Below are 18,367 nucleotides of genomic sequence, written 5' to 3'. Positions count from 1 at the left end.
GAAACACAATCCCTAGATAAAGCGYAAAACTCAGGAACAAATGAACACAGAGGGAGAAGCAAAAGGAAATAGCAGGGACACTGGCAGTCTCAGTGTGCCACTCACTCAAGGGGGACAACTGGGTAGTAGGTATTAACAGAATCAGTGGAGTACAGTGTAAACAGAAGCATCAAACCAATAAGCATGTCAAGGCTTACAGTTTACCTCAGCAACAGATTGAAAAAAGAACGGATGAGAACAGAGTGGAAAAGAAAGTTTCATCTCAAAAGGGAGTATCAGATGTCTGGTAACAGGAAAGGGGAGAAGCGAGCCTGTGCTTAATCAGGATGATTAAGGCAATGTACTTTCTAAGCTTTGTGTCTTCCAAACTATCCAGTTTCAGGCTGAAAAAGCAACAGGGTCCTGGGTGTCACAGAAGGGTTTGTTATTCCTTCTTTAAGCTTTACAAAAATCTGTGTCCATGCCAAAGGCGAAAAGAGGGAAAGAAAAAACTCTGGAGGGAAGAAAATCCTCCTTTAGCATAAGAATTTTTGAGCATCTTTGTATAAAGTTCAAACTCATGTTTTTAGAAAATAACAGAAGACCAATATAATCTAATTAAAGGAACTGCTACAGAAAAAGAAAATGCTCAGATGAATGTTGATCCCCCATGAAACTCCATTTGGATTGTAGTCCATACAAAAGCAATCTAGGATGCAGACTGAACAAACAGGGTTGTATCCAAAACAGACAGCTTCCATTTATTTAGCTCACTGCATCCAATTTTTACATGTTCTTCCTGCAACAGCAAGCAGATTTCCCTGTGGCAGTATCAGGTAAGCTCAGAAGTTACATGCTGCCTAGCTGCAGAATTGAGGTTCTGAGAAATACAGAACCAGCAGACCTCTTGGTGCAACTGCATTTGCTGAACAGAGCCAAGTATCAACTCTGTGGTGAGAAAGTGATAGCATTCTCTCAGACCAACACTGACCAGACTTTCCCTGCAGATGCTGAAGCAAAGTGTTGCATTACCTTTTCAGGGAGTGATGAAGAAGGGGCAACTTAGGTTGAATCAAGCTGAGGAGAGGTGAAACTGCTATACCAATTACCATCAAAAGGGCACTCAAATTTCAGCACAATACCACAACCTACAYGTGTGTTGATTTTCTTTCCAAATCAATATCATATGACTTGAAAAAAGTTTCTTAAAAACTTGAATTTTCCATGAAATAGCCTTTATAAATCAATAGAGGTGGGGTGCATAAATCTGTATAGCTACATTATCCTGATTTTTTTCAGTACTTGCATGACACAATGAGATGGTCATTCCCTTCTACCATGCCCACTGCTGGATCCTGCTTTATCTGTCTGTCTTCCGGCAAAATGACACAGAAGAGAGAGGGTGAAGCCCATTCCTTATCCCTCAATGTAACTGCTAGCTTTAATCACAGAAGGAATTACTTTAGCTACACAGAGGCAGATCAAGATTTTCCAGATCTGGAATGGCAGTAGCTGCTTCCACCTCAATCTCCAAAAACCCCAAACTCAGTCAAGGAACAGGTAAAAAGAAAGTAAAACTTCCCCAAAGTAAAACTGACTAATGTTTAAGAACATTTGTTTATCTCCATTATTACCCTGTAGTTGCTTAATGTAGCCCTTTCATTTGACAACCTGTCAGTCACCCAAATGAACTCTTTACTTATCATAAAGAATCTCTTACTCTTCCATTTAGCCAGTCACATCCCAGGGTTTATCTATCTAGGAATGAGTGACAGAAATGTAATTAAAAGATTTTTTATTAAAAATCAACATATTTATATAATTGTGCATTCCACATACGGCTGTATATGTTCACCAACATAACCATTAAGTCAGAAAGCATTAACAGTAAAGATTTCCATTTGAACTAACTTACTGCAGTGGAGCTTCAGTTGTGTAATCAGTCATGCATTATAGAATGTCATTAATCTTTTTTTCCCTCCTCTTCTCTTTAAAAGTAGCAGCATATTTAATAATCAGTGTTCACAGGGCATAAGCCCTAAAGTGTTCTATAGCAGGAGAAATATTAATTAGTAAATATAGGCAACAGGAGAACAGCTCAATGAAAATGCATTAGTTACTGCCTATAGCATTATAAACAGTAGGATGTAATAATTACACTACACTGAATAAAGACTGAAGCAAACTGGGAAGAGTAATAAAAAATTACTTCTTAGTACAATTGTATAAAATATTTCTTAAAGTCATTCAGGATAAGAATCCTGCAAAGAACAGATTTTGTTATAAAGATTAAGCAGTGTCAGGATAATGCTTGTGTGTCCAAATATGTAATAAAGGTCTCAGAAAAACATATCCATATTCCATCCCTACCACCCTTCTATAGCTGAAGATATTAGGATTTCACATTGTTCACGTAATAAAGTGACATCTTATAGAACAAAGACAGATGGGCCTGAGGAGTCCATCCACAATTCAAGATTCACACTCATGTCAATTAAGTGATAAAAAAGTGACATTAATCAGATAACACAAGTTGGAAGGCATTTTTGTAGGTTGTGAGTGGTGTAAGTGGGGAGTAAAGAGAGAAGTTCAGTGTAACCAGGATTTTTGTGCACAACTTAAGCCATCACAGTACAGGTTGCCTGAAGAAGTCAGTTTATAGGTACATATTGTGTGCTTTCTCTAAGAAAAAAATAATTGCTATTTTCTCATGACTTTACAGTCATCATGCTTGTAATATTACTGACATGATGCTTATCTCTTTAAATCAGAGAAAGATCCAACAAACTATTGCCATACACTTAGAGCAGTTCATCTTAATTTGAACAGAGTGGCAGATTCTGATCAGCAATGTCTGTCCTATTTTTCCTTTCTTTTTGTCTTTAACAGACAGAGGAAAAAACTGCAGAAGATAAACACATTATAGGTAATTTTTATGACAGGAAGAATAGAGATGTGAAAGGGGGAGTAGAAAAGGGTTTAACCTGTGCTTTTTGCATGTATCGGCCATAACACAGGATGGCCAAAAAAGTCAGTTGCAGTATAACTTGTAACTTCTAATTACAGAAAAGTAAGCATCTCTCAATATTTGCAAATGTGATGTGAGAGAGTAATCTCATCTGTTACATCTTGAATCACAGATATTCTGTCACATTATAAAGAATAACAAAAAAACCCTCCACTGCAGTACTATTTCAGTTTCCAAATTCTAGGCAACAAAGTCGAGGGGCCTCACTGGAAGAAAAGCTTAGTGAGATGAGTTAAACAGCATAAAAGAAAGATACATGAAATCACTACAGCAAAAGCTAAATTAAGAAGAAATATTCTGATTGAACCTTTTCCCCAAGGGCATGTCTAAGACAACATSCCCTAACTGGAGAGAAAAAGACTGCATCAAGCTTAAATTCCCAGAGCACAAGTCCACTTCAATTCAAAGCTCAGAACATGATCAAAGAAATATTCCTCCTTTCCTGCCTCACCTCCTTCATGAATCCAGTCAGCAATTAATAACTAGATTAATTCCATTACTACAACTGCAGACATATCAGAACAACTTACCCAAGTAGCAATGCTGGCCCAGGACTGCAGGCACACCAAACATGAATGAGCTAACTGACAGTTTAAAGGAAGGGGGAGGGGGAGAGGAGGAGGAGGAGGAGGAGGAGGAGGAGGAGGAGAAATGAACTCAGTTTCTCCAGTCAAAAATACTCTTACCCAAATGGTGTTGCACTTATCCTACCTAAGGGAATGTAATGTAGTCATCTTCCATAAGGTTTCTGATGATAAAATACAGGCCACCACACACTTCGATGCGGGCAGTCACCTCCTCCTGTGGAGTTTGATCCCAGTTGTTCCAAGTGCTGTAAACACACTGGAGCAGCCCCTTCACTGCCTCCTCCCTAGTGAGGGTCCTACCCACCTGACTGCTCTTGCTCTACCAGTTCTTTGCTTTTTTGTTTTATTACTGCGGGCTTTTCATATGAATTCATCCAAATAAGTTCTAGTACAAAACTTAAAAATAAGTAACAATGTATGAACTAAGTATTAGTATTTTTTTAATCCACATTCCTGGGGTGAGGGGCTAAAAGAATTATATCCCCAAACTTGAACATTAATCATCCTTTTGGACATCTATGACTGCAAATGCGCTACTTCATTCTGATTTCTGTATTTGTTCTATATGTATAATTAGATATGAGTTACTGCTGCATTTTAGCTGAAATGCTTATTTAGAGAACATCAAATATTAATGCCACACCTTCTTATGCAATAACAATTTAAGAACTTACCTTGTAGTCTGGAATGATATGAGCTCTATTCAGCTGCCAGACTAGTTGACAAGTTCACCACTACCTAGTGGCTAGAATTAGCCTTAACCATGGATAGTGATGTTTGCTTTATTATGTCCTTATCAAATAGAAACAAAGGGTACGCTGAGGATGTTTGCAGCAAGAGAAAATATTTCCTATGAATTGCATGCTACTATACACAAAAGGCTTATCRGATCTTTGCAAAGTCAATTCCTCTCCATCAGTCAATATTTGGAGTATGGGGGAACTGTAATTAGTCTATTTCATCATTGCTGTTTGAACACAACATTTAAAAGCCATGAACACAGACAGAAGAGTCTGTTCATATCAGTGCAACACAGGAGAATCACTCATGCCAGAATTAAGTCAAAAATGCCCACAAATGTCCTTTTTTTGGAGCTCTTTTCACTCATATCTTAGCAGAAAGTGCTAAAATTCTTTACTTCAACATTTTTACCCTACACAACTGCTCTAATATCAAACTCAGGAAGGAAGGAAAGATCCAAAGAACATTTGTTTCCAAGACAAAGATATGGATTGCTTTTTCCTGCATGCCGTCTGGTTGCTTCTTCCTGGATGCAGCACTAGGTTTACAAGGCTGTTTCATGAGCCAACCTTTCTGTAACAGGAGAGCTATGCTGAGACTGCATCTAGAAGATACTGGGCAGCTCTCCCATTTTGCTGAAAGTCTGAACTCCAATTTGTAATGCTAAAACAGCAAGCAGCCATACTGACTCTTTCAACTGTGTGTTGTTCAGTAAGCTTGACATTTATTAGAGCTTTACAGAATTAAGAGGAATACTTTGACTTTTAAATACTCAAGTTTAATTAAAAATCTTTGTTTCTAACCCTCTCTTGTGGGGAACTGCCTCTTTTAAACTGATTGCTTTAAAAATGGTTAAATAGCATCTTGAATACTTATCAGGGTAGTAAGGAAAGCAATTTTGTTGTTGAGAAGTATTAGTTTACAGAATGTTTAGTAAAATACACCAAATGCAGTAACACTGTAGTGCACCTTTGCAGATGTCTTCCCAATTAAATCTTCTCTTTCTGGGATTTTGATTGCACAAAGTCATCCACAAGTACTAATATCTATTCTTGTGGAGTTCCAGTCTGTTTATGTGATAGCAAACATTAGTCATAACCTGTACACTTACACATCAGCTACATCTTTATCCACCAAGAAAATTTTATGATAAGATCAATTTATTCAACTGTATGTACAGTATATTTGCATATTAATAAATAAGTCTAATATTAAAGTCTCTTCCCCCATATAAAAGTGACTACAGTCTGAACAGACAATCTGACTTTTTTTTTTCAAGCACACCTGTGACTGAGGCTATCCTTTCCCACTGAGTTTATTACATTAACTGTAAGAGTAGAAACCTAACAGACCAGTGCTTGTTTGTTTAAACCCTATACAGCAGAGGAGAGGGAAAAAAAATTACTAAAAAGTGCAAAAGCCAACAATTTGTAGAGCAAAGAACAAGTTCATAATGTGATCCCGGGGAAGAGAATCCAGCCCAAAGGAGGACATGCTGCAGCCAACATTATAACCAATGCACATTTTTGTCTTGATAATAAGCTGCACTATGCCAGTCCCGTCATGTAACGTTCCAAGATTTCCAACTCCCATAGATGTCATCTCCACCTCTACAAATTTATCAACACCACATTCAGTGCAAAGTGACATTTCTTAAAATAGCTGTTTGCTTCATCTCCCTAACATTCATCTCTACTGTGAAGAAATGGCTCATCTTCTTTAATTGGTTATTACTATATACAGAAGAGCCTATATTTGCATCACTCCATTTCTGGTAGTGAGTTTTCTCTATCTACATTCACTGGAAAACAAGAAGATAAGTGGCCATATTTCATATTTACTAAAGTCTTCCCATTAACCCAAGGGCTATCTGTTCAACTTGATTTATACCTAAAGTAGCTGCACTTGGTTCTTTTTCCATCCCACTTCCAATGGTGTAAAAGTCATGGGGAACTTGTGGGACCTGGACCATATTTCAAGTCTGATTGCTGGAGCTGGAAGAGCGATGAATCATGTTTGAATTCAGATGTCTGTTTGCAGCACAGTGTGTGTGGACCATACCCCCATTTGGGTATTTCACAAATACAGGCTTGCAGAAAGGATTTTGGCACACCTGACAGACCTTTTTATCCGAAAGAAGAATTGGGGTTCCTTTTTGTTTAACCTAAAAAGAAAAAGAATCCGAACATGAACCTAGCAAGAAAAGGGGGGAAATTAGGAGGCAGTACAAGAAGAGTTAATTGATACCACAGGTATATACTATTTCAACTCTATTAATTGGACAAACCTGGTCAGTGATTGAGGTCATAGGAAAAGACTGTTTGAACTATTTAATTTGAATTCCATTTCCACATTCATACTAGTTTCTTGCTTCCTCCTAAGTACTGGGTTTTGTTGGTGGTGTGTGGTGCATGTGTTGAAACATCGCATGCAACTCAAAACCTGGTGCAGCTTCCCAAACAAGAGCACGTGACAACTCCACAGAAAACTGAGCATTAACACATTCTTATCCCAGACAGATTCTGCAGGTTAAACTGTCATTTGAATTAAATAAATTTAAGAATCCACTGGGAGCTTTAAGCAACAACTCCAGCTAGGAGGAGAAAGCTTCACAAGTGAATTTACCACTTACAAAGGCTATTGGTAAGCTTGAATTTGTGCCAGGTGCCGTGCAAACTTATCTGCAAATTCTGACAAGTCTCAATCCTAGCAAAATGCTAGTTCAAATTTGTTAAAATTTATGCAAGAGCTTTATTAATCTGGAAACCCCAGATTCATTTTCATTCAGTCCAGAAGTATACAAAGTTAGTTCCTATTTTAAGGAACCCTTTTGTGTTATAGGGAAAGTGTAAAATAAAGTTTAAATCAAGCAGTCATAGCAAGAAAAATAATAAATGCAGCAATTAAAACTGCCTGGGACCTAAGAGACAACTTTGTCCTAATGTTTCAAACATCTTCTGATCACAACCGAGTCCATTTAAACATAAAACTTCGGAATGCCTCCATTAAAAAAACCCTACCTTCTCGTGTTTGTAGATTAAGTTTTCAGCTTGTGCTAATCCAAGTGCAATCTGAGTCATTCTTGTTGTATGAATGCTTTGCCTCACTGCTCCAGCCAGGAATGGGCAGAGGAGCTGCACTGACCAGTTGTCAGGCACCAGCTGCAAAACTAGGGCTGCATCAAATTCAGCAGCATGGTTATTCAAGAGATCCACAGCAGCCATGACTAGTGCACAGTCTGAAGTGCCTGTATTTAGATATACTGACAGCAGCATATGGAAAAGCCTCTGTCTGTACTGCAGACCTCTATTCTCAGAGTTCCATATACAGTATTCTTCAGCAGCATGGAAATCCTTTAACTCATGGACCAGGATATGCAAAGCTTTCTCATGTTCTTCTAGTTTCCCATATAAAATTGCACTTTCCATATGAAGATCTGTGCCCCGGATTTTATCTGTTAAGAGAGAAACAACACAATATTCTGCTCAGTGGAGAACATTACTCCTTTCCCAGAGTCAATGCAAACAAACACCCAGAGCTCAATTCCCATTAACTTCGCAGAGTTTTTGGCAGCTATATAGAGGACAGATATAAAAGTAGAAGGATGCCCAAACATACATAACACATCTCTAACAAAACACCACCACAAAACACAGGAACTGCCCCCCCCGCCCCGCTAAATAACAGGCAACAAAACCAATGTCACTGACATCTTTTAAAATTCTAGCTTGTGAGCCTTGCCCATTTCTGCCCACACTGTTACCACCTATGATAAGCCATAAGACAAAGCTGCAATATTTTTAACCCCTCCTCCTCTCAAAAATAACACACGTTCTGAAAGTCTATAAAAGACTGTAGAGAGCAAACAATACAATCTTAAGAAAAGGACATTACAAATCCTTGATCCAGTTTGGCACTTGTAAAGTTGAAGTGTTAGCAACTGGCAATGCAGATGGCAGAGAATGATGACAAGTTCATTCGGAATTTCAAGATAAAGTAAAAACTCCCTTATTTTAAAAGTGGTAAAGATTTGATATGGCCCTGTGTAAAAGGGTATAGAAAGTCAAAAATTTTCCCCTCAAATATTCTGGTTATCAGGGAGGAATATACTACCATGCATTCATCCCATCTTTATATAAGATAAGAACTTTCACACAAGAAATACTGTATTTTGGAGTACAAGGATTTCAGGAGAATAATCCAGCTTGTAACTCCTACCCTTAAAAACTGGATTAAAAAGAGCAAGAGTCTTAAAAAAAAAGAGCAAGAGTTTCAATGACTATTTGTACATTATTTGTCATATGCTGTTTTGCTGACTGGAGAGTGGATGGTAAATATCACTAAGTTATTTTAGTTGCTGTTCAGCCATTTTTCTTTCAGTCAATGACTCTTCCAGAGAAATTCAGAAAAACATTTCATAATTTCATTATAATAACAAGTCATTTCCCTCCCATCCTTTGGGAAGTACATTAAGGCAACAGCCATTATAATCACTGGCCAAGGACTAATTTTAGCTGTTTAACTGTTGCTTGCCTTACACCAAGATGTATATTGTCCTTTTCACAAATAAAAGGCACGCAGATTTTTGCCTACCATAAATCCCAGTTTTCAGGGTTGTGGGGAGAGGCAGCTGTGGACAACAACCAAGACAGATCCACAAGCCCTTGGGAATTAATTCCTTAATGCTTAGCTATAGTTCACTATTTGAGAAACAGACTACTTAACGAAAAACTCTTAACTCTTCCATCTGCAAAGACTGTCACAAGTTACATGCTCATCAAAAAGAAACAGCTATAAAATTTTTTTTATTTGTATGATGATATTTCTTCTAGCTAGCTATAGCATTCTGTGTTTGGTGCAGTGGCAAACATACTACTCTAACTCATGAAATGTGTGAGATCAAAGACAACAGTAACAGATATGCCTTCTCTATTAACTTGCGTATATTTGAAATGAGGATGAGCCTACTGCCCTATATGCCTAGAAACATTGACTCTTAGTTTTCTATCCTTATGAAGACTTTATTCTGCTTTTGGCTGGAACTGATATATAGCATTTATAATAGAGAAAACACATCTTACCCAAAATAAAGTGAATTCTATAAAGATCAGATTTCTGAAGAAGACTGCGTAGTTTAAACAGCAATTCAGTTGTTTCTGTACAATTGTCTGTAGCCACAGATTTTAACTGAAATATTGCTTCCAAATACAAGACAGCTAGATGGGTATGGTACTTCTCCTTCTACAGATAAAAAGGGCAATGTTAGCTCAGTTTACAAAGACAACCTCTTCTCCCCACCAATAGTATTTTGATGAATATTTACATAATTGCACAGAAATGTGTTTTAATTCATTCTCTTAGTTTGTATCAGTCAAAAATCTTTTGTTCATGCAAATTGACAAATTATTCAAGGGAGCATCACAAGACAAGTACTCTGGGTTCTCTACATTTCTATCTTCATTCTATAGATTTTTCTGAAATACAAATATGAAAAAATCTTAGTCCTAAGCCATTCTTCACCTTAAATAAACAAGCTCTATAAGTAGGCTTTCTTGTGCAAAAGTTTTCCTTTCAGGTGTTCAGCTAATGAAAGTCAAAGCAATAAAGCAGATCTCTCTCCTTTGAATACAGGTATAACCCATGCTGTGCCCTCGTGTTTATTTCCCTTGTAATATGAGTAATTTCAATCTAATTCATTCTTCTTCATATTCAAGTGTGTTCTTTGACCTCTTCTATTTCTGCAATATATATCAAGTAAGCCACCACAAGTAGACAAGCACTCTGAAAGTGTATCAGTGATTTATGTATTAGCATAATGCTTTTTACATTATTCACTACCACATATTCAGCAAAACAAGTTGATAATTTGATTGTTTGAAACATTCTCACTAAAGCATTCACAATAACCTGCACTTTCTGAAGAAGTCAGTTTAGAATCCAGCCTTTACTAGCAGGTAGAATAGATTTATTTATGCATCCTTTTTGTTAGAATATTCTAAAGACGCTGTTTAAATGGTAGTATTTGTTTGCAAATATTTGTGACATTAGAACCTAGCATTATTACTGGTCACGGTGCCATACACCAGATACTTAAATATTTATTACATTATTATATAAACATATTTGAATAAGCAACAGAAGGAAACCATTGATCTAGCATATACATTTCAAGGATGCAAGCTAGGGAACTGGTCATCAGATCTGCTGAGTTCTTTCAACGTTCATTTCTTTGCTTTATTCACAGGTTAAAGTCATTGCTCCTGTGCTTAAAGCATCTCATATCCAAGTCCCAAAATGTTTTGCTTCTTCTGTGTTATGCTTTACATATTGATAAAATACAAGAATATAGTGGTGCTTATGAATAGTGAACACATTTTTTGGACATTCAACTTCTAGAGTGGTTTGGAATTCTGCGACCTAAGAGGTACATGTCTTAATTCTGTTTCCTCTCTGAATCTCTCCAGGACAGAACAACACATATTTACTTATAAAATACTGAATTAGCGACATTAGTGCACTACCACCACAGTGCAACGGGATTAGCAATTTTTCAACCATTTTTCTGTGGCCTTACCAGAGATCGACTTCTTTTTAGCACTATAAATCATTAGTCCTGTTATCTAGTGTGAGAAGCTATTGCACAATAACCTCAGGTGTTCTAGAACAGCAGCTAACACTTAAAAATATATACTCTAGAGATCAATATGCAGTCAATTATGATAGACCAAATACATTCTTATGTTTTATCTTTCCCTATGCACTTTGTAGGTGGCTTATGAAGTTTTGTGTTAATCAACTCCCTATTTAAGGATTTACAGTTCATAAGTAAATGTCATACTGAGTAACAAAGCATTCCAGAGAAACTCTGGCCTAAAAGTCTTAAACCACAGACTGTGATTTAAACCTCACCAGTGAGGCAGAAAAGCATGCAACAGTGACATGGAAGAACTCAGAGGAGGTAAGCAACTGTCTTCCCATCATTTTCAAGTTGAAAAGTTAGTAACAGAATGTAATCTCAGCTCCTGATCTTGTACTTTAATCTCAAAATCACTTCTTCCCTACCTGGAGTGTATCTGAAAGTCTACAAATTATGCTAATTTCTTCTAGACATTGGCATTTTTCAGATTGTTTATCACAGTTTGCACTCTCAATCCTATGCCTGGTTTTTGGTATTCTTGGAGGACTTACCTCTATTCTTCTTTCCAACACTAGATGTTCTAGATATTTAACAAGTGACTTAGGGTATTTGTTAAGGCGACTGATGATATCATCTGGATTAATGTTTTTTTCCTGCTCTTCCAAAGGCCTTTTAGTGAAAATCTGTACTCCAACCTAGACAGAGTTAATTGCTTTTAGGAAGTCAGTGGCAACCCTTTTAAATACCTATTTAATAGCATTATCAGATCAGTTAGTACATTACTGAGATACACAACACAAAGCCCCCCACACCAAGATTACACCACTTAGTGGTTACTGTGATTTCACCTATCACCATCTTCATTTCCTCAATTTGTAAACCATATAATTGCCCAGCCTATAAACCTTCTGTTGGGCAAAACTTCTACCAGCATCAAGAAGTAGTGAGCAGATCTGCATAACAGCAGAACAAGATACTTGAGTCTTTTGGAGGAAGGAAGCATAAGTTATAAACCGGAATGTTTACAGCTTTATCTCTTTGTGTATGCCACCACATTTGAGAGACTTCTTTAGTGACAAAAAAACAAAAAAAACACACACCCCCACAAGAGTTATAAATCTGGTCATTATATGTAATGACTGCATTTTAAATTAATACAAATCAAGCAGTGACAAGTTCTAGCAGCAGACACTCTGCCTGATACAACATAAAGTATTCCATTAGCACTTGGCAGAAAACACTAATGGATATTACAAAATTATATTTTTAATTTTGGTGGAATTATATTAATTCTTGCAGCTATGAGGTGTTCCTTGAACGAAGGCCATTTCATTCTTGAAGGAAGGCTATGTCACTTTCTAGATACCAAGATACTGCCTTTACTGAAATCCTTTTAAAAGGAACAGCAGCAGCAACATAATCCATTAGGTTAACCTTTTTCTTTTTTTTTTAAAGCTCTAAAAAGTATGATTAATATGAAGAAAAACATGCTGTATCTTTCATTGCTCAGAAAGACTTAAACTGTTTTCGGAAGAAAAAGCGGCAGTTACCACGAGCACAGAGATTCTTAACAGAGGGATTTAAAAGAATTAAGAAACATGGCAGTTTACTTCTGTCAGTCACTATTTAATAGTCATTAAATATTCTTCAAAAATGGTCTGATTAGCTAGCAAGATGATACAAATGTCATTCAACACCCAAACAGTGTTTCAGAGACAAAACTTTATATTTGTGATATTCTGGGAATAAGCACACCAATCACAAACCTCTTCATTTTTCTGTAAAGCCCATTCAGAGTATTTCCACACTAGATCTTGGTCTGAGCAGAATGTAAGGAAGTCCACTATGTATTCATAGAGATCTGAACGTGTAGAGTCTTGAATGTCTCCATTAACTATTTTCACCCATAACTGCAACAAAAATGCACAGAGATTAACGTGTACATAGATAGCAGGCTTAAAACACATATTAAGTCTTCCAACTCAAAATTTATATACGCTACTACTACTACACTTAGTATTAGCCACAGATACTTGTGGAATTAGAAAGAGCTTCTAGGAATGCAGATTGTCAGGAATCTCATTGGTCATTAAATTCACACCACCTCTCCATTAGAGGCTTTTCTTGTATATGCCATATTCAGCTATTTCAGAACCCACATCACTGTGGGTTCTCACATTGACAGCAACTGCCAGAACCCTTTGAGAGGAGATACACTAATCGCAAAGGAAGCTTTTGATAAAATTCCTTTGGTGCACAGTCTATTTTTCTTTTGTTTTCTGAATGTGCAAACTTAAAGAAAATGCAAAGTTAATTTAGAATAAACATAATTCTTGCTCTTTAGTTTTGACTGAAGAATTTTAAAAGCACTATGAGAAAGTATTTATTTTTACGTAAATCATAATTGAAATTGAAAGGTGCTACACCTAACAGATCAGTTTAGCAATAAACATAGGTTCCTGAAACAAAGAAAAATACCTTATATGTGACAAAGGTGCATATCTTTACCCCCTTCCCCCCTTTACCACCTTTGTTTTCTTACTGTCTTTTGTTTCTGCCCAGGAAATTACTGCTTACAAGCTGACTTGAATGTATCTGACAGAGTAATTGTGATAACCATATTCTAAAAGTCACACAGTAATGTAAACTACTAAAGGTATTGCATATCTCCCAAGATATACATGCTCTTGATCAGTAAAAAGATTTAATTTTTCTAGATGAAGTTTTTCAGACAGGACTAACAAAGTTACTTAGTTTGCAGTCTACAGACCACTGCTGGTCTTAGTGACTAGTGACATCAGAGGAGGGGGACCCCAAAAGGATTACAAAGCCAGCTGAAACCCACAAATCTTGCCAACCATGTGCACCTGAGCCAGAGTAGGAAGCAACTCCCAACTGCTATCAGTGTCTGCCATGAGATTTTATTACTGCTGTTGTGTGTGTACAGACCAATCAGCATAGAGTATGTTCTGACGTACCCTCCAAAACCATCTTAAATGGTCTTTTGATTATTTTAGTGCTTCTGTACATCTTTAAAGAGTACAAACTTTTGTTCAGAGATGCAGAGTTCTGCCTAGAAAATAGCATAAAAGCATCTGAATAGTTATCTTCAATAAGCTCTTCAGGTTGTTCATACCTAGCATATCAATTTATTCAAGGAAGTCTTAGCATAAGTTCCTCTTTCCTACATATACATATCACCTTTCAAGTAGATAAAATTAGCACTTCAAAGATTTTAATCTCAGAGAGGTAACCTGATATTTTGGGACAATTCACAGACAACACTAAAAGCTTTATTCATTCTAACCTGAAGTGCTGCAGCATCCTGACCATTGTAGTGATACAGGAGACCAAGGGCAAAATACCTGTATATAAAAAAGAAAGTAATAATATTAAAATCTCTAGATCTTTCCTACCAATTTCATTATGGTTCAAATAGCACAGAATATAACAAATAGTTGATTATGGTGGGATTTTTAGGTGATGTATAAATTCTCACATCCACATTTGAACAAGCAACTGTAGGCTCATTTTTACAATCAAAACGGAGTCAGGCAAGGAATAGCTTTCTACTGTGCCATTACAGAGTTCTTTGTATGCTATAATGTTAAAGTTCCATAATAGTTATTCTCATGTAATGATGTTCTATCATTCATATTTATCATAAAGTTTGCCATACAAAGCAAACATACCAAGAGAATTCTATAAAACATCTGAAGAGTGAAACTACTCTAAATCTAATCACAATCAGGACTCTACCACTGTAGTTACTACTACTGCACCACACAGCTTTAAGATAAAGAAATTAAATCCTAGACAGAGGTACTGAGATACTATGTATGACTGGAGTTCATATTTAACACATTTACTTTCTAGCATTTCCTGCTTAATGACTAGCAGCCAATTCTTCACCTGCTGGTATTTCCAAATTGAAGTCATTTGCATTCATCTTAAGCATTATCCTTGTRGTGAATCAGTACAAGCACACTGGAGTTCGCAATTCAAAAGTAAGACTTCTTTCACTGAATAAGCTACCAGCATTTTAAAGCTACTAGTTAGTTAATAGCTTCTACCTGAAGTAGTGCATGTATTAAGGCATCTTTTCATTCAATCCAAGACATCAACAGAAATGTACTACTACTGCATCCACTCTGCTCTCCCATTGTCAGAAGCACAATTGCCTTATTTTTTCAAATCGATTCCAAACCTTTATTTCTGGGTTGGACACTGAGACTTTTGGAGGAAACCTGGTATTTACCAGTGTAGGATAGAATACATTTTCTTCGCTTCAGAGTGTCAGTTAATACCTTCCCCCCATAATCTTTAAACGCTGACAAGTCAAATTGTCTTTTGGACCCAACGTCACAGAAACCACAAGGATTTAAACTTATTGCTCCAGCAGTCAATAGCATTTAAAACAGACAAACATCTTTCCCTCTTGCCTTGAAACTTCAGTATTCAAAAAATTCACTCACTTTTTGTGTTTTTCCAGCCAGGCAGCACTATCTGTTAAAAGACAAAAATTCTCAGAAACTAGCAGATCTAGAAGACTTTCATGATTTGCCTCTGCATACAACTTAAGTAAAGCTGTGTCAATATCTTCCTTGTAGCCATTTGCAACATCAGTGCTGCGGACTTCATTTAAGTAGCTCATGAGGAATCGTTTGCATTTTGTCATCTTCTCCTGGTCCCCTTGTGTCAGCTGGTTTAGGTCAGCATACTCATGCAGAGGGGGATGAGATCGTATAAATGAAGAGGAAGTAGGCAACAGGAAGGGGTAGAGAGAGATCAGCTCCCGGACATCAAGCTGGCCGCTTCTGCAATTACAGTGTCAAACTAGATGAAGCAAAAAAGAAAGAAAAAGTATACATAGGCACAAAAAAATAACATACTGGGAATGCGTGCACATATGCTTAGAGTCAGTAACAAGTTGTCAGCTTCCAAAAGTTACTGCCCTCTACACTGGGGAAAATATCTTTAGAAATGACAAAAAAATCCAGATTTGTTCCATCCAAAATCATTTATCATTCTTTTTCCTCTTGTAGATATTGAGAGCTCTAGAATTAGGAAACTCGATAGCCCTTTGCTTTTAAGTTACTAGTCTGTCAACCCCAGATAAGTAGACAATATGACATCCCACAGTTGTTCAGTGATCTATACAAAAAAACAGCTGAACAGCCTTAGTGCAGTTCCTAGGACTGTTCTGGACTTCAATATATTAGGCAAGCTGGTCTTCTGGTTGAGGCAAAGAACTGGATACAGTGAACCCTTTCAGGCAAACCACAAAGATTGTGTAAGTAATTCTGTAGAAAACAGAAGCTTTCTTCAGAAAACTGAAGCTTTCAGAATATTTGAGATGATGAAAGAATTTTCCCCAACCCTGAAATGCACCAAATTTCTCCTTCAGCTCACTTCTTAAGAAGATTCTGAATAGGAGCTGTGGATATTGATTATGCATCCACCTAACCAGTAAGCAGGAGTCTATCATACAGACATAGGTGTCAGGTATATACTGATGTCAGATATTACAGAGTGGCTTTTCCCTTCACATGAGAATGGCATCTGTATTTTATCTAAGAAAAAGTTGGTACCTATATTACAGAAAACACTCTTAGCTCGAATTGAAGAAACTCCTCAAGCATTTGTAGAGTGCTGTTTGGGACAGAAAACCAGAACTGATACACACCTTGATTCTTTCAGGGTACCTAAGGAGGCATGCAACATTTTCTGACTTGCATTCTACAATACCAGTCTCTCRGCTTGAATATAGGCAAGTTCAAACTACCAGCATTCATGTGAAGTAGATCCAAATGCTGTAAGCCTTATAAACAGCACTAAATTCAAAAGCGTATATGAAGTCAGTCTTACTGATGGGATGAGTGTACTTGCTCCATTTTATTTTCTGCTTTCTAAGCTTATTCACCACTTATTGTCCCTGTCCAAGAGAATCCAAGTACAGGCCTAAAAGAGCAGAATGAATAAGGCAACAATTCATAATACTTTCCCCACTTCTGTTCTGTCTTTCATTGTGTAGATGTCACTAGAACACTAATTTAATTAAGCAGATCAAATATAGTTACCGAAAATTTATCAGCCAGCCTGCCTGTCATCTTTACCTTGGCCTCCTTGCACTGCTCTACATGATTTCACTCATCTGCAGAAGATTCTTTGCACATGGCAAGTAACTAGTTTTCACAGCTAAAGTGACTACTTCTCCTGGCCTTGCCTCCTAAGAACAGCAAGAAATCAGGATTTAGGTTTCACTTCACTGGGAATTTGACTATTCAGAATTCATCTTTAAAGAGAATTTCTGAAATGCAGAAGATATGGTTGCTGAAAAAGCTCAAAATGAACAGAAAGCTCTATAAAAGAAACCCTAGTTAGTTACTATTTTTTGGAAATTAAATTTAAAAAAAGTTTTATCCATCCAATGATCCACAACCTCAGAAAGACTTTTCCCTCCACAACCGTTACTGGAAAGGATTCCAAAAGAAAACAAGTTATAGGCTACTGAAGTAGGTGAAGTAGGAAGATTTTTACTTTCTGCAAGCAATAAAGTATGGAAGATCCTAACAAATGGGTTTATCCCTTCTCTATAATTCTAAAATAATTAAAGCAACGAGGCAAGCCCTGAACTATTAACTTCTTGCCAGAGAAGTATTTCCAAAACTATCCAGAAAATATGAGCCTGGTTTAAAAACAAAAACCCCATAAAAAACATGGCAACAACTATTTAAAATTTTTTAAAATAATGTTTGAGACAGTAAAAATCATCCTTTGGCTACTAAAGCTGTATCAGAAGAATGTGGGTGACAGGAGCAACAGCAAGAAATTTAAAAGCATTAAGTATCCTGTTCCACAACCTAGGGACTGCCAGGGACTTCAAAGCATGGAAACAGCAAAATGAATGATAGCCAACTGCAACAGAAAAATCTGAAAATGGGAAACCTTCCTATGAAAAGTGTTTTGAATAGCAAATTTTTCTGATCTACACACACAGCTTCTACTGTCTAAAAAATCCCCTACACTAGAAAGGTCAGCCGCTAATAAAGATAAAGCGTATGCCTACTACGCATATTTCTACAGTTGAAGTGTCCTCTGAATCCCTCTTTTCAGACTTCATGTTCTGTTTCAAAATTCATAGATTCACATCATGACGGAACTCAGATAGAAAGGAATTTTTAAGAGGCAAAACAACCAAGAAACATCAGGTTCTGTCAGTGGCATAACCTCATGGTTCAAACAGCATTTGGGCTTTCAGTATTAACTTATTACAGTAATCTAACTGCAGCTCTGGCTAGGCCAACTACTCTGTGAAAGTTTAAAAGGCTTGAGGATCACCAGAAAATAAAATGTATTATGCAAGATGCATTACACTAGTAAGTTAACCCTGTT

General features: G+C 36.9%; 1 protein-coding gene across 3 annotated transcripts in view; it reads right to left on the bottom strand.

Annotated features, from left to right (window-relative positions):
- Positions 1 to 1,757: 1,757 nt before the first annotated feature.
- The window catches only part of TGFBRAP1 (transforming growth factor beta receptor associated protein 1), a 40,266-nt gene continuing 23,656 nt past the window's right edge, over positions 1,758 to 18,367 (bottom strand). For all 3 annotated transcript variants that reach the window (XM_026068064.1, XM_026068065.1, XM_026068063.1), the window contains exons 6-12: positions 15,448 to 15,789; positions 14,280 to 14,337; positions 12,739 to 12,882; positions 11,524 to 11,667; positions 9,417 to 9,576; positions 7,356 to 7,789; positions 1,758 to 6,499 (exon numbers count right to left, since the gene is read on the bottom strand). In XM_026068064.1, coding sequence (XP_025923849.1) covers positions 6,311 to 6,499; positions 7,356 to 7,789; positions 9,417 to 9,576; positions 11,524 to 11,667; positions 12,739 to 12,882; positions 14,280 to 14,337; positions 15,448 to 15,789 — 1,471 coding nt within the window. In that variant the 3' untranslated portion in view covers positions 1,758 to 6,310. The remainder of the gene's footprint in view (positions 6,500 to 7,355; positions 7,790 to 9,416; positions 9,577 to 11,523; positions 11,668 to 12,738; positions 12,883 to 14,279; positions 14,338 to 15,447; positions 15,790 to 18,367) is intronic.

The sequence above is a fragment of the Apteryx rowi genome, unplaced genomic scaffold (assembly GCF_003343035.1).
Source record: "Apteryx rowi isolate R43461 unplaced genomic scaffold, aptRow1 scaffold_268, whole genome shotgun sequence".
Classification (NCBI taxonomy): Eukaryota; Metazoa; Chordata; class Aves; order Apterygiformes; family Apterygidae; genus Apteryx; species Apteryx rowi.
Note: the sequence above shows the minus strand (reverse complement) of the source record. Positions and strands in the feature narration are given on the sequence as shown.